This window comes from Epinephelus moara, chromosome 6 (assembly GCF_006386435.1).
Source record: "Epinephelus moara isolate mb chromosome 6, YSFRI_EMoa_1.0, whole genome shotgun sequence".
In the NCBI taxonomy this organism is placed as follows: Eukaryota; Metazoa; Chordata; class Actinopteri; order Perciformes; family Serranidae; genus Epinephelus; species Epinephelus moara.
In genome coordinates this window covers 21,713,676-21,738,867 of record NC_065511.1, presented here as the reverse complement: position 1 = coordinate 21,738,867, position 25,192 = coordinate 21,713,676, and the positions used below count along the sequence as shown (strand labels likewise).

The 25,192-nt window shown below is 42.0% G+C and overlaps 2 protein-coding genes across 4 annotated transcripts in view; one reads left to right on the top strand and one right to left on the bottom strand.

The window, feature by feature from the left end:
• Positions 1-2,986: 2,986 nt before the first annotated feature.
• Positions 2,987-10,801, top strand: igflr1 (IGF-like family receptor 1). 2 transcript variants are annotated; one of them, XM_050047963.1, is made up of 8 exons: positions 2,987-3,671; positions 3,852-4,047; positions 4,258-4,282; positions 4,367-4,450; positions 6,761-6,800; positions 6,886-6,966; positions 7,662-7,757; positions 8,987-10,801. In XM_050047963.1, the coding sequence occupies exons 1-8, from the start codon at positions 3,584-3,586 to the stop codon at positions 9,313-9,315; spliced, it is 939 nt and encodes a 312-aa protein (XP_049903920.1). In that variant the 5' UTR covers positions 2,987-3,583; the 3' UTR covers positions 9,316-10,801. The 2 variants fall into 2 exon arrangements, with proteins under 2 accessions (XP_049903920.1, XP_049903921.1); XM_050047964.1 differs by lacking the exon at positions 4,367-4,450 and having other exon boundaries at positions 2,988-3,671.
• The window catches only part of kmt2bb (lysine (K)-specific methyltransferase 2Bb), a 31,916-nt gene continuing 17,525 nt past the window's right edge, over positions 10,802-25,192 (bottom strand). For both annotated transcript variants that reach the window (XM_050047961.1, XM_050047962.1), the window contains exons 21-36: positions 24,857-25,080; positions 24,650-24,753; positions 24,369-24,506; positions 23,978-24,136; positions 23,759-23,876; positions 23,578-23,656; positions 23,316-23,476; positions 22,595-22,747; positions 19,340-22,475; positions 18,497-18,597; positions 18,234-18,371; positions 17,831-18,083; positions 17,546-17,653; positions 16,992-17,075; positions 13,762-13,891; positions 10,802-13,637 (exon numbers count right to left, since the gene is read on the bottom strand). In XM_050047961.1, the coding sequence (XP_049903918.1) occupies positions 13,362-13,637; positions 13,762-13,891; positions 16,992-17,075; positions 17,546-17,653; positions 17,831-18,083; positions 18,234-18,371; positions 18,497-18,597; positions 19,340-22,475; positions 22,595-22,747; positions 23,316-23,476; positions 23,578-23,656; positions 23,759-23,876; positions 23,978-24,136; positions 24,369-24,506; positions 24,650-24,753; positions 24,857-25,080 (5,362 nt within the window). In that variant the 3' untranslated portion in view covers positions 10,802-13,361. The remainder of the gene's footprint in view (positions 13,638-13,761; positions 13,892-16,991; positions 17,076-17,545; positions 17,654-17,830; positions 18,084-18,233; positions 18,372-18,496; positions 18,598-19,339; positions 22,476-22,594; positions 22,748-23,315; positions 23,477-23,577; positions 23,657-23,758; positions 23,877-23,977; positions 24,137-24,368; positions 24,507-24,649; positions 24,754-24,856; positions 25,081-25,192) is intronic.

Genomic DNA, 25,192 nt, shown 5'->3' with positions numbered 1-25,192 from the left:
GGAGATATTGCTAGGCTAAATAAACAGCTGAGCTCTGTTTACAGGCTACGCTGTCAGTCAGTGTGCGGGCTGGAGATTGGCGGAGCAGAGAGGGGAGGGCTGCCCCGCTGGGTACTGTAAGTGACTATGTGTGTATGAAGTGTGTGTGTTACGCTAGAGTCAGTTTGGGACAGGGTCTTTTACGTGCTACCCCCTGGAGTGTGTGGTAACGCTCCTCTGGTCTCCTGCTCGTGAGTGATTCATTACAATATCGTAACATGGTTTAGATTTCTAAATAAATATTCACCTCGTCGCTAGATAGACCTACTCCTGAAAAACTTGGGTCTGCGCAAGGCTTTTTGTCCCTACAAGGCCACCGTCATTTACGCGACGGGAGGGGTGAGCGAGTGAGCCCTGCAATCTAGAATTTGACCACTGATGTCATTGTTTTCAACGGTTTTCAACCCATTTTACACACTGGCCCTTTAAGCTAATCATATAGTTGCTATCAAGTTTTACTTGCTTTACAAACTTTACTCCCTTTTGTTGCTGTCAGTTGTCTTTGTAGGATGAACATATGTAACCCTCCTAAACCCCCTTCAGCTCATCCACCGCCCAGTCCTACTCCTCATCCCATCATCCTCATCCCTCAGCCATCCCTCCTTTCACCTCCACCACCAGTGTCTAGACTCCATCGGGGGGAATATTCCTACGCTACCCATGGCATCTCCACCCCCTAAATATTCAGGTCATGATGTGGTCTAATCACCAAAGAACTTTCCACCATTCACCATATTGTGCATTTACCCTCCAGTCAACTCTGGAGAATGGTGACATCCAGCTAAAATGAACTGAAAAAGGCAAAATGACAGCAGACACCAAAAATGAGGGACTGCCACAGTCATTGTCTTGCGGTAATTGCAACATGGTTCACTTTATGCAGTATTAAACTGCTTTGCAAGCATGTATCCACTGTGCATCAGCATCACGCTCATCCAGAAATTCCACTTCGTAATGTTTGTGGTCATATGATCATCAACAAGATCGGTCTTATTTGGGACAAACCTATACAGTTAGATGACACAAAGAAACCTTTTGTTTACATTTTTGCATTTATTTCCAACTTTGCTGGCATGACAGTGTGGTTGGTCACGTTTCTTTAGGTTCACTTCTCTTTTCTTGACTGTCTCTGATTTTTGGACTTTTGCCATAGTAACCAAATTTGGTAACATTTAAAGTATAATTAACACAGACTGATGACGAAGACAGGATGAAATGACACAATCCAAAGACATGCAGGTTAATTGGTGACTCTAAATTGACTGCAGGTGTGAATGTGAGTGTGAATGGTTGTGTGTCTTTATATGTCAGCCCTGTGATAGTCTGGTGACCTGTCCAGGGTGTAACCAGCCTCTCGCCTACTGTCAGCTGGGATAGGCTCCAGCACGCCCGTGACCCCCAAGAGGATAAGCAGTTACGGAAAATGAATTAATGAATGAATCATCAGAGCGATGAATGACGTAGGCTGCTTCATATCATATGAGATGAAAGGACTGAAAGTGTCTGGGACTACGAGACAGAAAAATGTCAGTGGCACGGGATTTAAACAATGCTCTGTAATCTTACAATGGAAAATGTAGAAATATTGAAAATACTATCCAAAAATACACCACTGGCCAAGACTTGAATTACACGCAGGTATCATGAGGCTCCATGTGTCCAGTACAGACTGTTTTTTGCAATTTAGTTGCACAATGATAAATATGTCACATAAACACTTTAAAGTAGTGCCAGACTGTTCATTCATTCATTCATTTTCTGTAACTGCTTATCCTGTTAGGGGTCGCGGGGGGGCTGGAGCCTATCCCAGCTGACATTGGGTGAGAGGCAGAGAACACCCTGGACAGGTCGCCAGACTATCACAGGGCTGACACATAGAGACAGACAACCGTACACACTCACATTCACACCTACGGACAATTTAGAGTCACCAACTAACCTGCATGTCTTTGGACTGTGGGAGGAAGCTGGAGAAAACCTGCCCTGGACATGCAAACTCCGAACAGAAGGGCTCCCCCACCCTGGGTACAAACCAGGAACCCACTAGACTGTTTCTGGTACCAAAGTAAAGGGCGGAAAAGTAGCCTAGCTAATGACTGATGAGGTCAGTCTTTGAGGAGAAGTGATGGAATCAGACTGTAAAAATAGCAACACTGTCAGCAACTCGACTAAAGGAAACTTTGCAGAAGTCAAAATGGTGCTAAAATCATGTGTTTAGTGTTGTAAACAATCTTTATATTTCATCGGAACTCTGTTACAAAACCAGTAGAATAGTTCCCTGGAACATTGAAATGATTCAACAACACATAGGCTCCTCTTTTTTACCTGAGACCCCACACTTTTGTCCATGGATGCTTTGTGCATGGGGGAATCATGTGACTGAAGCAGGTGGAAAAGTCTGAGGGCATTTGGTAAACAGGTAGAAAATGGCATTGAACGGGTTAGGGAGAAAGGAAATGTGGCTGAAGGGAGAGACAGAGTTTTTCATAACCTTATCACTTCCACACCAAAGATAAGACTACATAAACAGAGTTATTTTGTCAGACTTTGGAAAGATCCCTCCAGAACCACAGCCAACATTTTACAGCTGCTCTAACAAGTTGAGAAGTTCTTATCAGGGTGAATAAACTGAACTTCATGTGTTGAATAGGTAAATTAGAAAACAAGTTTATAGCCATCCAGTTTTCTATTTGTGTCCGTTTCATGTTATTCATTCATGTTTATTCTGCGTCCTGTTTTATTTTGTAGATTCTCTCCTCATGTGCCATGTCTGGGTTTACTTGTGTGTTTTCCTGCCTGTTTTCTGTCACACGTGTCTCCCTAGTCCAGAGCCTTTCCTTCACATCTGTTCTGTATTAGTCTTGTTTGCTCCACCCTAGTGTTCCCCTCCACACCCTTGTTGTAAGCCAATCTCCATTTCCCTCCTTTTGCCTTTGTCCTCCTGTGTCTCGTTCTTGTGGTAATGTAACTCCTCACATTTCATGACTTTCGAATTGCTTTTCTAACAGTTGTTTTAAACTGGACAGGACAATAAAGCTGTAAAGACCTCCCCCGCGTTTGCGTGTATCACCTTCAAGAGATAAGAACTATTCCATGCACACTTAGTGCGTAATGGCGCATCACAGCCCTCGATGGTGGTGCATTTAAATTTGTTCCGGCGGCTTTGCTGAACCGTGTTGTCTGGAAATATGCAAAAGGAAGGCATGCCTGCACGGTGGCAAGAGGCAAAGCGACAGAATAAATGTTCAAGTCTGCATAAAGCCTAAGCTTTTACATGCAAACAATATAGTATTCAGACGCTTTGTAATCATCAACTCTAATCTAATTAGGCTGCGTGTTTTCCTCAGTGGGTACAGGGTTACAATTAGTTTTATTATGTAATTTAATTAGAGTGATGCATATATATATAATCTTATTCTATTTTTTGTTTTTGTCTGAATGTAGTATAGTCTGACCACATTTACAGGCGGGCTGGTGGGAGGCGCCACATAGGTAGGTGCTGGTAATGTTTTACTCAGTTAAGCGCAGTTAAGTCAAACTCACGATGGTATACTCTGGCAAATGCCACGATCCAAAAACCTATTGGAAGGGGACTATTTCAAAATGTGAGCCGTGTCCAGGTCCAGCTCCTGGTAGGTCATTATTTTAATTCTGTTCTGCTCTGTTCTGTTCCATTAGTAATATTATAATAAATTCATATAGCCCATTGCTGCTTTTACCGGGTTATGTAAATCTGGGTGTATTATTCTTATTATTCTGTTCTATCCTAAGGTAATATTTTAATAGCTACGTTATCGTTTGTAATAATAAAGGCTTTGAGATCACGCCAAACTGTGGCAAAGATGATAACGGGGGGATCCACGAAGCCTCCAAGAGAGCGTGTGAAGCCGGTAGAACCTTTAATGATGGGAGCGATGTGTATTGTCGGCCGTGTACTTCATGCCATCCCGGGTATATCACCACAAACCCGTGCAGTACAACTACTGACACCCAGTGCCAAGAGCCGCGGTAAGCATGCTGCACAAATGCAAAACTCTGTGTCAGAGGAAAGGGTTAAAGTATAAAGAAGTAGTGTGTATTGTGCCTTTACTAGACTGCAGCAAAGTCCTGTTAGGAGTATGAAACTATGACCACACACTAGACGCACCTTTTTTCTAAAGTAATGACTGTTTGCTGTTGTGCAAAGTAAAGCAACTATTTATTTCTGAATTTCTGTAGAAGGACGACCGAGGTGTCAACCACAGTGAGTAGGCTGATCGTGGGTGTGGGTATGATGTATGTGAATGGTGTTCTGAACTAGCATGACCTCAGTGTGTTTTGTCTTCAGGTGCCAACAACAACAACAACAACAACAATAACAACAACAACAACAGCAACATCACAGCATGTTTCTACTTCTTCATGTCCACATGTAACTGTCATCTTTTACAGCCCACACATCAGGCCCATTAGACTACTTGTGTGTTAATAGTGCTCCAACCTACACAGGAAAGTATCAGGCCTACGTCATGGTTTGTTTTGTAAAAGGAAGTGAACCCACATAAAAAATCCCTGGTTTCATGGTTTGAGTCATTTAAAGGTCCAGTGTCTGGGATTTAGAGGTGCGAAGTCAAAAAAGGGGTCACAAGTCTGGCAGCCCGGTGTGACCATATATGAATGTGTGAACACATTTTGTATAAATACATTTAGATGTGTGAAAGAGCATACAAATGTTTGAATCCATAACAGATCTGTAGCTGTACATGATATTTTGGAATAAATGAAAAGACACATTGTGAGTGCAGTAACAAGTTTTTGCATTAAGGTTTACAATTACAGAAAAAGGTTCGCAGTTACACATCTATTCCTTTGGATGAAAAAAGTTCACATACCCACAAGTAGCCTACAAGATTTTCCATCCCATATTTGATGCTTCTTCCTGAATGGCCAATGACTCATCATTTTACTATCCAATTATGGAGCCAGGGCCAAGTTACATGTGTATCTGCAAACTTTTATACAAATGGAGGCCCCTGGGAAGTGTGGTGAGCTTTGAAGCCAATTTTGGTGGTGGAAATAAACGCCATCCGAGTTTTGTCACATGATGCAGTTGGGCCCAGAAAGACTTTTCCGCCAACTTTGACCTACATTGTGACAGAGATGCCTGTAAATCAGTGGATGCATTTTATCCCCATTTAAGTCTAGTGTGCCTGCTTATTTTATTTTATTTTATTTTACTTTATTTTAACTCAGGGGTGCTTTTACTTTAAGTGATTTATTGGTTCATCTATTATTTTATCTTATTATCATCTTTTATTTATCTATTTCTCTTATTTTATATTGTTTTTAGTTCTTTTATTTATTTTAATTCATAACTATTACCCTCTTTTAATGGTCCGTTTTGGTATTATTATTATCTGGGGTCACATGTTTTATATTTTATTGGTTTATTCTTCATCTTAAGGAATATTTCCCGAGGTTTTATTCTTAGTTTTAATGGATTTTATTCACTTTATGGTTGGTTGCTGGCTTTGTTTTGTGCCTGCAATTTCTACCTTGCACTTTGTGCTTCCACCTGGAATAAGATGTGCTGTATAAATAGAGTTTTGCTTGCTTGCTTGCCCAGTGGGCCCAATATTGCAAAAGCAACACCAATAATCTCGGTAATTTTATATACTGTATGGCAGTTGGATGTTTTGCCTTAATACGCCACTGAGCAACTTCATAGAAATCAATCTGGAAATCCATCTGTTAAACAAAAAAAAAAAAAATTTCTTCCTTTACCTCTGGAGGCACTGCCCGGTAGTTTTTCGACTAACGGAAGTGCAGGGGTCCTCTTGGATCGCTCACCCCCTTCACTTCCGGCGGTGCCCCCAGTGTTACACTCCCACCTGCAACTCGAACCAAACAGCGGTAAAAATGTTGCCGCTAATGCCTTTTTTTTTCCTGTCGTGAGGAGTGGATGCACACTGCTTCTAAGTTGTGCTGTTGTCCATGTTTTTCACGTTGACGAGACGGCGTTTTGGGTGGGGCGGTCGCCATGGACGCGGAGCTTGCTGTTTCTGTAGGTACACATTTCCTGGGGACACCTGCACGTGTCGGCCCCGCCCCCTCCTTTGTGATTGGCTAAAGCGCAGCATCGTTCAACCTCAAAGCCCCCCCTCCCTCCCCTCTGTAGTTGTCTTTCACACAGGGCTGCCGACAGATTCTACAATGTAAATTGCAGAATCTGTCTTGAGAGATTACATAGAAATGAACAGGGTCCCGCCTCCAGCGCTGTATCCAGGTCTTTTAATACGTCCTTGGTGGGTCCTCTTCCATGGAGTCCGCCATGTTATTCGACAGCAGCCCAGAATAGACAAATTCAACACTGGCTCTAGAAAGGCCCACACATTTTTACATCAGCCACAGTGGTCCTCCTACACTCTTGGCACATGAGAAAAGTTTTAGTCGTTTGCAACCTTAACCACTACAGGCCACTAAATCCTACACATTAGACCTTTAGTTAAAGTTTGTTAAACCATCTCAGACACTGATGCATAATTATTGGCAGGTAAAATAAGTTATTCTGCTCAAAGTTGTTTTACAAAAACATGACACTGGTACAAGAATATGGCAGCACATTATTTACCTCTTTAAAATAGAGCAGAAACAGTAAAATGTTTTTTGCTAAATGTCACAGATGGTTTGTTGTTTCATCTGAAGTGTACAGTTGGGAGAGTTCACTCTGTTTTCATTTCAGGAACAGATAAAGACAGAAGTGTCTGGTCCTGCTGTACTGTGTAAGTTCAGCATACACTTGATTATGGAACATATTTGTTCTTGATCTAAATTTAACTGTGACCTTTTCTTTTTCTGTTTTTACAGGGGCAGTACCATTAGCGATCCTAATCATCATCATACTCGTTATGATAGCTGCATGTGTGCTCTACATGAAGAGGAAACGAGGTTGGCACATTGGAAAGTTAATGGGAAATTTTGGTTTATTTCAACCCGTCTCCTATTGTCCTAAATTTGTTTCAAGTGACTAGTGACATAGAAATAATAGTTAATAATAATAGGCTACTGTCCACTTCTGCCTTCCAGCCGCTGCTGCTTGTTCAGGCACGCTATGAGATCGCTGCTTGTTCTCGCAATATTTCGGCCGCGCTTTGGCAAGCAGAGCTAGATGGTAAACAAACATGGCACCACACTGGTAAGGTAAGACAACACGTTTACATGTCGTTTTCTATATGTTCTCTGACATATCCTAACGATATGAGGCGGTCTTTGTGGAAAAAAAGCTTGTTTAGTGGACTAACTTTGCACTTGAAAGGATGCCCGTTCACTTACGTTTTAACAGGTCTGACGCTATGGCTGTATCTAGGCTAACGGCTAACATGCTAACTATTATTTCTATGTCACTAGTCACTTGAAAGAAATTTAGGACGATAGGAGACGGGTTGAAATAAACCGAAATTTCCCTTTAAGGCTTTAAACACAAGCAAATGTGCAGAAGAGTAGAAAGGAGAGTCTTGTTTGGTCAAGTCACATCCAGGGACACTGTACAAGCAAAACATTTTATCCTTCTGGAATGCAAATATACTTGGGTGGTCCTGGCACTGATTATAACTGTTTCTGTCTGATGTTTGTGTTTAACACAGGTCACCAAGCAGTGTTGGGCTACAGCAGAAGATCTTCATACATCAATTCAGGGTTCTCTTCTCTCTCTACTGGTAACGACCTGGAGGACATCCTGAGTGAGTGTAAATCACACTGTCGTCTCTAAATGTACAATGTACAGCTAAATGTGACATTAAAGATACGTTGCTGATTTTCAGGCAGCTTTGTATCATAACAATGTGGGTAGTACATGTAGATGGAGTATAGTAAACCTCCCTACATCTTGCTAGGGGCCAGATCTCTCAGCTGAAATCTGCCAGACGATACATTTAATGATTTTCACTCCTTGATTGTTGCTCGAACTACAAAAACAAAACTCAGATCAAACAGTGAAACTAGGCAGCGATGATCCAATGAAAAACAAGATCCTGTTTCTGTAGAAACACATTTTAGCTTATCTGATGTGAGTGTTATCTGATATTCTATATCCTTTGTTACCAGCTGGGTCCATGGTATTTCCTGTGTCACAACACCCAATTCCGGTAGTTGAAGGTTTTCTATCTCTTTAGCAACAGCAATTGCCACAGCACTTTTTTTCATTGGTGATGTGGCACCAGTTTCTTAAGTATTTGCGTCTTTCCACTGCATAGATAGTTTTACAGCATCAAACTCAGCTGTTGTCAATAATCTGTGGTTGCATTTACACCTCCTTGTTCCTGGTCAATGCCTGTATAAAAAGATGGACTCTACATCTCCACTTCCTCCCACTGTACAGAATTGAAGCCAAAATATTGTGAATATGGCCGCCTCCATCTTGCTCTGGTGACATCATGTGGAGCCAGACTGTGTGCAGTAGTGATCTCAGCAGTATTGCGTTCCCACTCTAATACCTGACAAACACTCTAACAAACTGCGAGCAGCACCACTGATTGCGAGTACACCAACTTGCACACACAGCTGTCAATCATGACGTCACATCCCCTTTTTTTTTATAGCATCAAATAGCTAATTAAAACCAGACTTACACTTGAACATACATCAGCATGATATGAACTACCAGAAATGACAGAAACCATCTTTGGTAAACATTTATTTGATGTGTACAAGGAGGAGGTGAGGTTTATGACCTATACTGCAGCCAGCCACCAGGGGGTGATTGAGATGTTTTGGCTTCACTTTTGGGAAGCTCCATGCCGCCCATCTCTATTATGCAGCCTATGATCCTGATCTGCTGGGACAGGAACAACAGTAACTGGGATATTAATGGGCCAATCGATAAACTGAGCTGCAATAACACAAAGTTAATAAACTGATGCAGAAAGTTGGCAAACAATGTATTTTAATCTCCCACAACCTTCCTCTGTAGGTCCCAGCGTCCTGTCAGCACCTTTACAGACAGTGCTGGACAACCTGGATGTTTTGGAAGAGCTGGTGATTTTGTTGGATCCAGAAAGCCAAGGAGTCAAGAACACCAGACATCTGGCGTCTCATTTCTCCTTCCCCGCCACCTGGGTTACTTACACCTACTCTATGAAGGAAAGCAAGAGCCCCCTGACAGCTGTGTTGGAGGGCGTCACAAGCAGGCAGCCTGACTCGACCGTGGGGCACCTGGCTAAGGTGCTACGACAGATGGAGCGCAACGATGCCATTGCTGTTCTCACCAAGCTCAAACTGAAAATGATACAGCAGGTGTAACATTTCTTCAGAAATCCGGAGAGATGGCGTGAAAAGAATCTTCTTGATCTGATCAGTGTTAACATGAAGGAAAAATACAGGAGTGGTGCGATACCCACTCTGTTTACATGATTTGCACACATAATGTAGAAGAATTAATAGCCAAATGAAGTATTATTCAGCAAATGTTGATTTTGATTCTAAGAAAGCCCCTTGTAACATTTACACGACACAGTATTAGGGCCACGCGAAAGAGGTAATACTACGAGAATAAAGTCATAATTTAATGACAATAAAGTCATTTGATGCAAGGAAAAGCCGTAATATTACAAGCACGAGTAAACAGATAAGAGCAGTCTGTCTTTTATGTGTCTAATGAGTGATGTTGAAGATACAGTGTGTAGGATTTTGGGGCATCTGATGGCATAAATTGAAAATAAAATTCATATGTTTTCATTAGTTTATAATCACCTGAAAATAATAATTTGTTGTGTTTTCATTACCTTAGAATGAGCTGTTTATATCTACATAGGGAGCAGTTCCTCCTTTATGGTGTCCACCATGATGTTCTACAGTAGCCCAGGATGGACAAACCAAACGCTGGCTCTAGATAGGGTTTTTGCATTTTAGTGTCAGCTAAAAGTTTCAGCTGGCTGCAATGTTGCAAATTCAACACTAGATGCCACTCAACCCTACACAGTAGACCTTTAATGACCGCAAGTTATGTTTCACCAGTAAGCACCCGATTATCAGAGCCAATAGAAACCTGCCGCACAATGTATGAGATGATAACCAGCTGTGCTTTTGAAGATGGAGTTCATCAGGGAAGGTTTTGTCCAGACAGAGTGAAAAAAGCATGAGTGGTGATGTAAGCTCACTGGGCTTTAAAACACAGACTCCATCTGTGCTGTAGTCAGCTGTGCATTACATAAGTGCTCCATGCTCAGATGGCCGACTCCCCTTAAGACTGTCAGAGACACGTGAGCTTTTTGGGACTAGCTCTGGATAAGACGTTTGGGAAAGCCCCTTTGTGCAGGCTTTCATTTGAGATGGAAAACCGAAACCGCTTGAAAACACTTTTGATCAGGGACAAACCTCACCATTGTACGACCTATTGCCTGCACAAATATTTACTACACTAACTCTGATTAAGCCAGAGCACAGCTGCTTCCTCAAGAATTTTCAGTGGGCAGATCAAAGTAGGAAGACTGTCCCAAGCAGATCAGAGATGCCTATAAAAGTGGAGGAAGTAGGGGAGGCATCACACTGTAGTCTAAACACGATTTTTAGTCAAAATAACTGAAGACTCCGGACGCCTGTGGACCGTCAGGAAGGCGTAATCCAATCAATTTACGAGCATAACATGACCCGAAGCAACCTATTATGACTTAATTCTCTTATGTTGAGACTTACAGTGGCCCTAATATTGTGATACATTCCAGTCAATGCTTATTGCTTCACATGATTATTTTTTCTAGTGTTTCACTACTTATAATAAAAAAAAGAATTTTGCTCAAACATCTTAACATCTTTATTAAGCAAATAACATTATAAATAAAAAAGTGCATAGAAAAATTAAACAGGTTTAGAAATATGTATACAAATATTTACAAACCCAGGGTTTATTTGTACATGGTAACAAAGACGTAAATTTAAAGATCACATATTTTCTCATTTTTATGTCTTTTACACTTACTTTAAAATAACCCTACTATATATACTATATATATATATTTTTATATATGTGTGTATATATAACATACAGCTTTCTTAACAGATTCTGGGAGAGATGGTAATGATAACTTCAGGTTTTGACTAGTGCTTTCCATCCTTCATTGCAAACACGCACGCACACACACAATGACACAAACAGACGCATCCACAAACACTCACACAGACACTCTCACACACTCTCACACACTCACACACACACACACACACTCACTCTCACTCACTCACTCACTCACCAGCTCTGCAGGACATTAAAACCAAGCTACTCTTTAAATTATCAACCTCTCTTTTTGCATCAGTATTCCCAAACATCTGTGTAAACAGCTGAGGTAGAATCCTTGCAAGGAGTTGGGAGTGACTCTGCTCTTGTTGTCAGCTAGGTGATTGACACAAGTAAATCTGGGCTCCATCCCAGTGATTGGACATGCAAAAAGGAAAGGGAGTTAAGATCGACACAAAAACATGAAGGAAATTTACTCTAAGAAGTTTGAAGAGAAAAGGGCGGGTGAAAGAAAAAGATGATCATGCACTTGGGGAGGCAAACAGTGCTCATTTTACTCCTGTGGCTGATTCTAAGACCGTCAGTAATCTACCGTAACAAAAAATAAAATAAAAATGATTCTTTAAAAATACCTGCTTTAGAACAATTTCTGTCACAAAGGCTTAAATGCATGACAACAACTGCCCCAAAAGAAAATTCAAGTAAATTAGTGAAACAAAGGACATCAGTTGTAAACACAACAAAAGGATACAAATTGGGGAGATCTCCTAATACACTAGACCACCACCGTTTATACAAAGCACAACCTTTTACTATTAAAAATAGAAATCAAAACATGAATAAATATAACTACCAATTTGAACAGTGTGTGAATTAGATTACCCTCATCAATGACGGCACTGAACATCAACTAAGAACAACATTAAACATTATTTTAAGGTGCTGAGTGCATTCTCTCAGCTCCGTTTCAGACTCAATGTTTTCTGCAACATCTACAAAGTCTGTGCGCCGGTGTCTTGACAAGCCTGGTGCAGGAACTGAATACACACACACACACACACACACACGCACGCACGCATGGTGGCAATGCTCGAAACCAGCGTCCTCCCTGATTAAGAGATTAAATGTAGCAGGTTTCACACAGATGAAGATAATTTGTACGTTTGATGGTTATTTATGTGCAACTGTAGGGCAGCAACGTCTTATTGCAATAAGTAATGAGCATCTGCCATGAGAGTAATAAAATATATATTTAAAAAAAAAACTGATATTCACCACAACTCTTCACTTTTGGCTTGGGTAGTGTTTGCTACATACACTGTACATCAAGAGAAAAAACACGTCTCAAAGACACATTTCTGTCTTTATAAATATGACACTATGTTACTGACTCAAACGGGTAACGTTGCTATTTTTAAGTCAACACAGGAAGAAAATAGGTGACAAATACCACACCAATGGTCTAAAAGTGTGAAACGTAGCAGACACTTTACATTCCAATGAAGATAAGAGTACTGCTTGAGTGCATAAATTTAAGATTAATGGTCTCAGCAGGGTGAATAAACAGCTAAACATATTCCTGATTTGCAGGACATCTTTGTCCAACTAAAGACGTTAAAGACCTTTCAAAGCTTAGCACCATGGTTGTTTTGTTATTCCCGGAAAAAAATAAGTCTAGAAAGAAAAAAATATTGACAACGCGAGAAGTGAAAAATGTAAGATAAAACACACAAAGGTTTGGGTGAATGTATGGCTCAAGAACTGACTTCACCACTGCACGGATGGGCAATAATGTTCCCATCACTGGAGGATGGAGCGATCATGATTACATGTGTACTATAGACAGATGTACCCTCCCCCCACCAGAAACGAATAAAACATATAAGGAATCTCTCAGAGCCTAGCTATAGGTTTTCAGCAATGATTCAAACAGATAAGGCTTGACGTGTGTTTCAAAGAAATTCTGTTGGTTTCATCCATACGGATCCAGGAACCCCCCTACGGTTTCAACATCGGGTTTAAAGTCTTCCTCAACAATATTTACTTTGTGGTGATGTTGCTGTGGTAGCTGTACATCTAAACTCTTTCACAGACAAGAAAGGAGACTTAAACTTGCCTGGTATGAACTTTCTGTGCAGATTCAAGGCTCTTCTTCCTCTACGATCCATAAAAATGTCCACATAAATCACTTCTGACCAGCCAAATATTCTCAGCTGGTCTCATAGTGGCTAATTCCCCTTCTGTGCGGACAGCCTGCTGCCTCCCCGAGCCCAATCCACCTTAATTTAAGGCTTACAAGTAAACAGGATCCTCCCCTTTTCAATCGAGGGATGTCTCAGTTGAGGAAACGCCGACATCGCCGGGCCCCACAGTTACAGTTGAGTTTGCTGCTGGCGTCTTCAATGGGAAACTTATAGTCATAGGTGAGCTCCTCCCCCCTGTAGATCTTCCGAAGAGCAAAGATGACGATGTGCTTCCGGCCTTCCACGTTGATCACTCGAGAGTAGCAGTTCGGTTCGCAGGAGTGGTTGATGAATCTGGCTGCGTTGCCATGCATGGTTGCATCCACCACATCAAAGTCATCAATGCGGAACATGTAACAGCCGATGCCCTGCGGAAGAGGCAAAAATGCAAAAATCTACTGATACGTCCTCTGACCTTTTCCTACTTTAACCCTCAATTATTTTATACTACATTACAATGAAACTGCTTAAAGAAACAGAAACCAGACCAACCTTGCCGTCGTAGTACTTCTCCCTTTTGTCAGTGAGCACTGAGCGGATAACGATGCCGGCGTATTCAATAACCATCTCCCCTGCTTCGATGTTCCTCTTGCAGAACAGACCGCGGCCATGGATAGCAGACCTGCAACAGGTTAGGTCAGACAAGTTCATGCGCTGGGCCCACGGTGACGATGTCTTAACTGTTGGGATGCACACTCAAGCCAATTTCTAGATGTGAATTTCCCATAATTCTTTGCTACTTAAGCTATAAAATGAGCTCAGTTTTTACAGGTATCGCAACGCTTTTTGAGACCCGTTCAAGACACCTTTTAACCAAACAGTACAGGACAGTTTTTTGGACTGTTTTACTTATTTAAGCATTGTAGGTAAGTAGTATATATGTGGTCTTGGAATATGGTTATTAGAGAGAATCAAGTCAATCTACATTCTGCCAACAGGTAAGTGCAAGTATGAAGTCAAATGACAGTATTATAGTTTTTTAAAGACTTGTAATATAAGAAATGTGGACTTTTACATACAAAGGCTTCACTCATTGTCACAAAAAGAAATTAAATAATGTATAAATTAAATTAGATATAATGTTTGTAGCAGGTACAACCTCAAATTTAAGACTATTTAATGACCTAAGGCCTCATTGTTGTAACATTGAGTTTAAGTCATTTTAATTTTAAGACTCTTTAAGGACCTGTAGACACTGAATGCAAGTGCAAGAGATTTGATCAAATAAGGGTGGGAAAATAAAAGGGATTTCATCATTACACTAATATAATTCAGTCTATTCATTGAAACTGTGGCCGTGCACAATGACAAACCTAACATGCCGAATAGATACAGTGAAAAGTGGTTTTTGATGCTGGTCAAACATCTTTGTTCAAGTCAAAATGTAATTTCTACAATACTTTTTGGTTTATGACCAAATACCTGCCATCAGCCTCAGCTGTAATTTTTTTCATGCTAATCAGTAAGTATTTCCATGCTAATAGAGGTGGGAGATATGGAGAAAATCAAATATCACAATATTTTTACCAAATACCTTGATATTAACATTGCAACCAAATTGCAGGGTTGACTTTTGGTGCTTTTACAAAATATTTACACTATGAGATTTTTGATAAATAATCATCAGTAATGTGGATATAATGACCATGTGATTAAAGGCATATAATAAAGCAGCTAGAAAATTACATCACTGTAAACCAGGAAAAGGCTACACTTCCAATGTTACAATATTCAAAATCTGAGATGATATCTGATCTCATATCACAATATTTTTTATGGGAGCATGCTAAGCTATGGTGATGACTTCAGCAAATATTATCTGCTGGACATCAATATGTTAAGGTTTTCAGTGGGACCATGTTAGCATACTGACTGTAGCATTTATCTCAAAGAGCCACTGTGTTCGAGTACAGCCAAACAGAACTGGAAGAACTGCTGTAGTTCCTTCTTCTGGTTTCATTTTTGTTCTTGTGTTTTGTTTGTTCTCACTTTGTGCTTGAGTCTCCCACATTGTTTTAACTGTAGCTTTGTCTCAGTCTCTCTGATTGAACATCTAGGCAGCAGCTGTTGTTGATGTCACCATTTCAGCCGTCCAGTTCTGCTGTTACTTTAGAGATGCTCGAGGCTGCTCTATGATAAACATCTAAGGTAGGCTGTATCCATTAACCTAACTGGTTATAAACAAGGATGATGAAATAGAGTCACGCATCTGCACTGGTTAGGTCAGAGTCTGACTATCCATATGGGCAACACTTATCTGTCATTTCTACTTAATGCAACATTTTTCATTACACATTTAGATTTCCCCCAAAAATGTGATTCATAAATATCTTAAATGCACTGCAACTGCACTTAAATGTAGATGATGTGCAGGCTGATCCTGCAAAAGCTGATAGCACTTCACCTATAGATGGCACTAAAGCTACATTATACATTTCAATGGGCTTAGATCATTTGAATCTTCCACAAATCATTAGGCCCGTTTCCACTGCAGGAACTTCAGGGTAATTTTACGGGGCCGGGGCCGTTGGTGCGTGTCTCCACCGCAGGAACCACCCCCGAAGGACAGAGTTCCGGAACTTTTACAGGGGCTAAACAAGTCCCTGCCTCAGAGTAGGTACTCAGAACGGCCCTGAAAAACTCCTGGCTGGGGCTTGGGATTTACTTGGTGCTGATTGGATATACTCAAGGCGGGATGTGACGTCAACAGCCGACAACCGACAAAATAGCCGGCATTTTTAAAACTCAGCAGGCGAGGGTTAGCTCGTTCACAGCTTCCACTGCCATGTAAACGAAGAGACACGCCAGAAACACAGCAACCACCTCAGCTCCTTCCACACGCCAGAAACACAGCAACCACCTCAGCTCCTTCCGTAAGGGATAATGTATAGTGAGCCGGTGAGAGTTGAAAAATAACTCCCGACAGGGGAATGGAACCCCGGAAGGGAGTTATTTTTCAACTGTCACCGGCTCACTATAGAGGAAATCGCCTTGTTGTTTACAAATACTTCCGGTAGAAAACCNCAGGGGAATGGAACCCCGGAAGGGAGTTATTTTTCAACTGTCACCGGCTCACTATAGAGGAAATCGCCTTGTTGTTTACAAATACTTCCGGGTAGAAAACCAGCAGAGTTTAGCTATATCACATTTTTCACATCACTATATCATCGTTTAGACTAATCTGATGTTTATAAAGTCTATAAACACAACGATTGAACAAACATTACTATTTCTGTGTGCACGTTTTGTAATTAATAACATGGTTATCGTAGATTAGCTGGGCTAACCGTTAGCTGTTAGCAGTTAGCGGTGTCTGTAATAACTCATTGACTCAATAAACAGTCCGTGAAAAGGTATGCTGACAGGGTATTGTCATATAGTTTTTCTGACTTTACTGACTGGTTTCTATTTCCATATAAACCTACTTAGGTGTTTTATTCATTTGTAATTTTACCTTGTGGATATTGATATTGTATAAATGTATTTTTTATGCACTGACTTAGATATGACCCTAAACGTGCTGCATGTGTAACTAATAATCATTGCAGCTTCTTGGTTGAGTCACTTTGGCCGTTTGTTTGGAACATTTATTCATTTTATTGTCCCCACCCAAAATGTGAAAAGCCAAATCCCTAAATGGCTCTCTGAGACAACAACATAACTCTTTTGTTCAAGCATTAAATACAAGTCTGATTATTTTGTAAAAGCAGTTCTGAACTTACCTGTACACGCCTACAGCCTCCTTGGATGTCCTTTCCAGATGTCTGAAACGCATAGCCATGGGCAACTCCAAGCTAGTGGCCCGCCTAAGAGAAAGAGCAGAGAAAAAGCAGAAAATGGTCTGAATATTTATTTTAAAAAACATGCAGCATTTACCCTTCCATCTTACAGTTTATTCCAGTTTCAATACCAAATCGCAGAAAAGAAAAGTCAAAGATAAACTGAGCAAAACTTCAGAGAAAACTATTAATGAAACGATGTAATATTGTATTGTTGTATGGAACTACTCCATCCCCACTAATCTTACACTTACTGTTTAATTCTAAAAGCCAAACCAGGGAGAGGGGTTGCAAATTCGCCATGGCTAGAAACCTGTATGCACTGCATCTACTTTGTATTTTATATATAAAGCAATGTCTTATGCATTAGTCCTTGTCAAATAAACAAGTAAATAAAAATAAATATTTTTTTTTTTAAATGAAAAAGCAAGGTGCTTTTGAAGGTCTTATACATATTATAACAGGAAACATCTATTACTAAATGAGTGAAGCCTGACCTTGTGGACTTCAAAAGAACCTCGTCTTCCTCATCGTCATAAGGCCCAATGTCAGGAAGTTGTCTATGCTGAGAAGCCAGGAAGTTAAACATGTCAAATGTGGACTTCCTGTTAAGAGAAAAAAGAAAACATATCAGGTTTAGATGAGTACAGACTTAACAAGTTAAACTTCACACTTTTTAATCACTTGTTTTTTCACTTTATTTAGAGAAAAGGACTGGATAGATTCAACAGAGACCAAAGATCAATAAGCCGAACTGATTTGAACAGTACTGGTTTACTAACCTAAGGTACAGCTCAGAGCGGGCACAACCACTGGGATTGACAGGGAGGTCGTCATCCTGCGTGCACTGTTTGAAGAAACGGAAGGCATGGCGTTGGCAGCGGTGGGCTCCTTCAAGTTGCTCCAGCAAGAACACCACAGCATCATGGACCAGACCCATCATACGGGGACCAGTGATCCTCTGAAAGGTCAGAGGTCTCAACCTGGCAATAGCTCGTGCCTCCTGCACCCCGTCTATCACTGCTTTCCAAGCCACTGGAAGGAAAGACGAGAATTATGCGTCGTTATGTGAATACAATGAATATAAATGGCTACAGAATTATCACATCAAGAAACTTGTGTGAGAACATGCTCAACAATTTAAAGGCTTTCTGGGAAATTCTTCTCTTGTAGTATTAGCCTTACCCTCAATACTGTCTGCCTCTGCACTGAAACCATCATCGCTGGTGATCTCAAATCTTAAGTGTGGCTGGTCTCTGTTGATCGGAGATTCCTCATCCTGGTCAGATGGTGGTGATTCATCATCTGAGGTAGAAGCAGCGCCTAAAAACCCCCACAATATTCCCATTCATGAGTTAGTGTCATACCATATGTGGCAGGCATTGCAGAGGAATAATTGTTTTAATTCACAGAAGTCATTAAATCATGCCACTAAAACTCAAGAATACCAGAGTATTTCTTCCAGTCAGTCAGGGTGCTGTGTCCCACTGGTTCCCATGCCTGTTGTTTGCCTTGCTCACCACGTGACATATAATCCCACGGCTCTGATCTGAGAACAATAGGTGGACACAAGGTTTTCAAACACAATCATTTAAATGAAAAGCCAAATGCACTCCATGTAATTCAGTCCTCCTGTGTAATATACTGTTTCCAGATGCCATAACAGCAACACTGATGCTGTATTGTTCTAGCAAATCCAAAATATGGCATAAAGCAAATAAAAATAAGTTAATTATGGAACTCTAATTGAAATCACTTAAAAAAAACTGCATCATTTGTAAATTTGCAAAATCTATTTGTCAATCAAAGTTTTGGATCTATAGGTTAATGGTTTCTCAAGCGATTAAGCCAAACATTTGCTGGCTCCAGCTTCTAAAATGTAAGAATCTTCTGTTTTTACTTCTCAATTAAATCTCCAATATTTAGGCTTTAGTGGCATCTAGTGGTGAGGATGCAACATCGCAACAAACTCAATCTCCAGTGTGCCAAGCACGGAGAACTACAGTGGCAGATGCAAAAACAGAACAGGTCCTCTCTAGAGCCGGTGTTTGGTCTGTCCATTCTAGGAGACTGTAGAAACAACATGATGGACTCTGTATGCAGGTAAATTATTCATTCCAAAGTACCCAATGATTCATAGTTTTAGGTGATTATAAACTAATGAAAACATAGTTATGAATATTATATTCCATTACACCAACAGATGCCCATAAATCCTACACACTGGACCTTTAATCAATAATGAAAATAAAAGTTAGTTACAGCCCTATGTAAGCCAAGTAAAATCTTACCCTGAGCTATCAGAATCACTCATACGCTCCTCCTTTAACTGGTCCAGGTTCAGCACTCCTTTAACTGTTGGGGTCTTGATGCGGACTCCTGAAGCCCTGCTGGAGATGCTCGGGAAGACAGGTCTGCGTCGCTCCTCATCCTCACTGAGGGGCTCTGGTTTTAGGAAGTCAACTTTAGACTTCTTTGTGACAATGCGGTCTGAAAGCGAAGACACTCTCTTCATGCGGACGTGGGTGCGAGGTCGGGGTGCAGGAGCTGGTGCTGGTGGTACTGATGGAGGGCAAGGCTCCAGCCCTGGAGGCTCCGGTTCAATTAACAGGTCAGGTGGTAAAACCAGTGAGGAAGGGCTTAGGGTTCGAAGCCCACTCCACTTGGGGGTGTAGTTACTCGCCATTGCTTGATTGATAATTGCTTGAGCACTCTCTGCAGGAGTCATGGGAGGAGTCTCAGTAGGCGGAGCAGGCTGCCCTGAGGCCTTGGATGACTTGGATTTTCTGGATGCACTGGAATCCTTCTTCTTCTTTGCTTTTTTCAGCTCCGGATTGGTTTCATCTTTTGGTGTTTTGGCACTCTTTCTCGACTTCTTCGCATTAACTGACGCCACTGCACCGTTGCTATTGTGAGTGAGCAGCTGTGTAATTGTGGTTGGATTCTGAACTGTGGGTGTAACCAACGGAGGAACTGCTGTTGCAACGTTGGCCCCGGCAGTTGGAGCAGACATATTACCAGCTGCTGCTAGTGTGGCTGACAGTGCGTTGCTCTGTAAAAGGCTGGCTATCTGAGTGACACAGTTGTAGGAGGGAGAGGTGGGAGTGGGCAACTGGAAAGTGTTGCTTTCTGGGTTCTTGACGAAGATCTGCCCGAGGCGGTTCACCAGCAGGACATGTGGTGTGGGGTCCACATTTGGACCTCCCACCTCCTTCACAGTAAGAATAGCATGTCCAGGTAAAGCCTGGGGAACCACTGGCTGCTGCGGTTCTAAAGCTGGCCTGGGTGTAGAAAAGTTGATGGAGATAGTGTGACCTGATGTAGCTTCCTTCTGCACAGATGAAGAGTTATAACCATTTAAGATCACAGGGGCTGAGGTGGTTTGGCCTGGCGCTGGAGCTGGTGGACAGTGTGTCGACAGTCCAGACAGAGACGATAGTGACGCAGAAGAAGAAACAATGGTGACAGCTGTGGAACCCAACTGCTGTGTTTGTGTGGAGAAGATAGGGAGAGACACTGTTGCGCATGTTCCTGCTGGGGGGCAAGTGCCTGATGTAGCTGATAGCACTGGATCGTTTTGAGGGGCAACGTTTAGCAGTGTTTGTGTCACGTCTCCAACGGTACTGAGGGTAGTAAGTTTGGTAGACAAAGGCCCCATGGATGGGAAGGTTGTTGCCTCTTGCGAGGATGTTACTGGCTGAAGTGTAATACTTGTTATAGGGGGCTGACTGAAACAGGAATACATCTGCAGAGAGTCTACAAGGCCTTGAGAAGGGTTTTGAACATCTGTGGACACTACAGGGGAAGGCTGAAGAAGATCCAGCAGGGCGCCCTGACTGTTATCAGCAGAATCGGCTAATGAGGGTTCCATTGTATTTGCCGTTAGGTGGTTCAATACTGTGGAGTGGCTGCTGTCAGGCTCTGAGTTCAGGGGTTTACGAGCTTCAGACTGTTGGGTCTCAAGCGGCGTACCTTCAAGCAAAGGAACCATCTCAGTTAAATGTGGACTCGTGTCACATCTCTCAAGAAGAAGAGGTGTTCCAGAGGCAAAACCTAAACTGGAACCCTGGAATAACTCCTCTGAAAAGGAGGTCTCAGGCACCTTTGTGAGTAAGTTAGGCAGAGCATCACGAACTGGAGTTGGAAGCACGGTCTCCTGATTTACTAAAGGAGTGTCAGAGCTTTGCTCTTTTACTGGAGGGTTCCCGGAAATTTGTGGAGAAACAAATAACATGTTGTCTTCGTTTGATTGGCTGGCATCATGGGATTTAGATGTATCCGTAGAACTTTTGCTGGCAACAGAGATGCTGTCTGATGAAGATTCACTGTGCTTTTGACTGGATGATGCTTTGGGAAACAAGCTCTGAACAGCCTGTGTGCTGTTTGCAGCGTCTGATTGAGGGACATTTTTATTATTTAGGCTTTTGGCTTGCATCGGAGCTTGAGTAGAACCCTCAGCTTTCTGAGCATCATCGTTGGTTGCTATACTTGCATCACTCTCTGTACCGTCATCTACACCATCCAGCTGAGTCATAGGCCGGGAGGAGGGGGAGGAGGGAGATCTGGAATCTTTTGATCCGGGACAGCTGACTATTGTCCGCGAGAAGTCAAAATAGTGCTCCATATCATCATCAGAAGAGGTGTTGCCTAAGTCATCCCTGGCTGAAGCTGCAGACCGTGGCAGGTTAGCAACGAGAGTCTTTCGCTTGTGTACCTCTTGGGTTCTTCCCCAAAATTCCTCCTGATCATCGCCTTCTACCACTATTTGTCCCCCACAGTTCATTGCCACGCCTTCACTCAGGAGTGTCTCTTCAATTTCCAGTTCTGTCCTCATCTCTTGGCCCAGACTCATGTTGGGATCCTTGTGGAATGAACTGTAAGGGAATTCCTCTTCATCCTTCTGTTGGTCTAAATCCCCCTGGGGTGATGTACCATTTGCTGGAGAGACATCTTCAGGTTCTGGTGAAGCTAAGAAGTTGTGCGGCACCTCCACTGACTCTGGCTGGTTCAGATCAAATGAAAATCGATTTCTGGGTAGATGCTGTATGGATGGAGAGAAAGACAGACTTGGAGAGGGAAAGCTTGCCGCACTGTCCTGCCAGGGAGACTGAGGAAAGAAAGATGAGGTACAATGAGTCATTGTATTTCCAGGGCATCGGGCTGCGGAAGCACTTCTACCTCCACCTGAGCGGGACGATGGAGAATTTAACAGGTTGTCTGGAGCACCGAGTGGGAACAGCGGAGAAGTGGAGAGGGAAGACTTTCCAGCTCGGAGGGTGATCGGTCCAGGCAGAGGGCCCAGAGGAGGGGGAGGCATGTGACTGCGGAGGCCCGTTGTCTGCGGGTGTGGGCTGTGGCGACGAACCCTTCGAGTATCCTCCAGATCACTTATGGTTAATATGTGGTGGGGTTTCAACTGGAGTGCTCCTGAGAAGAAATCAGAATGAAACCACAGTTTGTGACGTGAGCTTTTGATTTTATCAACAGGTTGCTGTTAGTGAATTTAAATAATTTTTAACAAAAAAAATTATAAATTTATATTTTACCTGGGGATGGCAGAGGTCGGGACATTCCTCCAGCTGGTCTCCTGGGAATCTTTGGCCTTGCACCATGATCTGACTTGGGGTTAGGTCCTGGGAGTAAGTTTTCCTCTGTTGGGGGTTGGGGTTCTGTTATGTCAGTCTCCTGGGCTTCAGATTCTGAAGATTAAAAAAAAAAAAAAAAACAGTTTATGAAACTATTTGTACTTTCATCCACTGGTAGCACTAGTGCTACCAACTCTCTTAGTTGGTCGCACCTGTAAATGATTTGTTTGCACCTTTTCTTCATTAATATTAAATTGTATCACAATCCTCTACACTGAATTCGCATTAACACCTGAATTTGGTGCTGTGCTCTCCCAGTACTCTCCCAGTAATTACTATGTTTAACTTCTGTTATACGAATGCGAGGACTCCACGTAGAAGAGGAGGTCGTGAGACAAAAACGCATCGCAGTGACTTTTATACACCAGACATATATAACACCTGCTGATGCGCATTTAACCTGTGTTAGACCCGTTCATATGAGTCAGCAGTCACTCTGTTTGCCACCTTAGAGACACCTGTCTACATCATGTACTAGCATGAATGCAACTGTGAAATTATAATTTGCACACTCACAAAAAATGGTTGCATATGTGAGCACTTTGGTCACAGTCTAGAGGCCTGTAATTAACAGCAAATCACTTATTTATATACAGCACATTTTTGGTCATAAAATACACACCAGGCAGTGGACAGGGACTGTGAGCAATGGTGTGATTGTCTCCCTGGTCAGGCATCTCCTCGACAGGCTTCTCAGGGACAATGGGCCGAACCTCTCGCACAGTGCATGTGTATTTGCACCGGCGCATGGGATTGACTGTACTCCAGTACCAACGAGTACACCTTAGCAAGGAAGAACAAAGCTTTAAAAGTGCTTTTCATTCCATCATGTAAACACAAATTGTTTTAAAAAAGTAGGTATAAAAAGATAAAATGCAACTTACTGAAACCCCACAGGAAACAGTTTTCCTTTGCAAGCTGAAAGTTCTGTCAGCATGCCCAGTTGGTCTATCTGTAAGGAACCTGTGTGGTGACAATGGGAATACCAGTTATTAGTTAAACATGAGATCATATAAGTAAATACCAAGGAGTGAAAAGTAAACCAGATAAAAGATGGGTTCTTACCGATCATCAAGTTGATTAATTCTGGTTCCAGGCCAGTCAAGAACTTTCTGCGGGGACTGATGCCCTCAAAGTCTACATAAACCCTGCGGTTTACTTCAAATTCTTGACCAGTAATCATCTGTGCAAAAAAGAAAAACAAGTGATGATGAAACCTTGAATCAAATTCAGAAAACCTTTACACTGATAGGGTCAGAGACAACTTGTAAGAGCAGATCTTACCCTCCCACTGATGAGATGTCGGTGTTTGTAGCAGTAGACCTTCTTATCGTCCTGGAACACACAGTGACGGGAGCGAGCGCACATGAAGTGATAGTTGCTTTGACACGATGTCAGACAGCAGCCCACCGTGGCACCCGTCTGGTTGCAGCGTTCACATCGCTAAGAGGGGGTTGGGATTGATGTGATATAGGATCAGTCATTAATTAAAAGAATCCATATTTATGTATATGAGTAGAACCTGGCTGCTGAATTGTTCACATATTTTTAAGTTCTCAAATATCCATATCCATTTACAAGTTTACAAGTAACACAACTCAGTTTAATAATGTGTGTTCCTATACATTATTAAACTAACAGGTAATTTAATTTATTAGGTAGATTAACAACCAACCATCAGTCGGCCCCTTGTGACAGCACTGTGTACATGCAGCAGAGAGCCATTGTCCTCTTCAAACACCTCAGCTGACCACAGACTGCAGTTGACATGTGCCCACTCATTCTGGCCCAAGTAAAGCAACCTGCCTGCTTCCTGTGGAACAACACAAGCAAAAAAATAGTTAAAAACCTTGAGTAACCTATAAATACTGTATGTACAGTATTTATAAGACGTTTGCTCTTCAAGTTTGGTATTTACAATATACTATTCATTTTAATGTTTAACGCATTACTTACATTAGGTTTGAGGTCACCATACTTTTGGCACAAAGAGCACTGTCTCTCATCATCCTTAGACCATCCGGTGTCTAAATCAGCTTTTGAAAGGCGGCCCCTTTTCCCTAGATTGAAAATTTGAGAGTTAATAGGGCACAGTGCAGCACAAGATTAAAAAAATATCAATAGCTAACTCTGTTTTTGCCTCCCTTAAACTGACAGCATTACCTTTGAATTTGAGCCTGACAGCCCTGCTGGTTTTGAAGTGGTTTCGGCTTGTTGGCTCCCCAGACAACGGAGAAACTGCCTCTTCTTCCTTTACATCTAAGCTTTGTCCGTTGTCCTCCTGCAGGAGCCCCAGGGGAGCCCTGGATGAGACCCTCTCCCTCTCCTGCCACTGGGCGTAAACATGCTCCGTCGTAGGAGGGTGAACAGCTTGGGACAGCATCCCCCTATTTAAGAAGAAAATTCAACAATTCAAAAGCTGATAAGGATTTCTTTTCATGCCCTAATAGACGGAGCAGTGCTTTTAACTTTCATATATGTCTTTTAAAAATACTTTTA

Excerpts from the sequence above, each read along its gene's own strand:
- igflr1 (XM_050047963.1), top strand. The coding sequence starts at position 3,584 with ATGGTATACTCTGGCAAATGCCACGATCCAAAAACCTATTGGAAGGGG. Across the intron at positions 3,672-3,851 it reads GTGTCCAGGTCCAGCTCCTG|GCTTTGAGATCACGCCAAAC; the intron begins GTAGGTCATTAT and ends GTAATAATAAAG. Across the intron at positions 4,451-6,760 it reads CTACTTCTTCATGTCCACAT|GAACAGATAAAGACAGAAGT; the intron begins GTAACTGTCATC and ends TTTTCATTTCAG.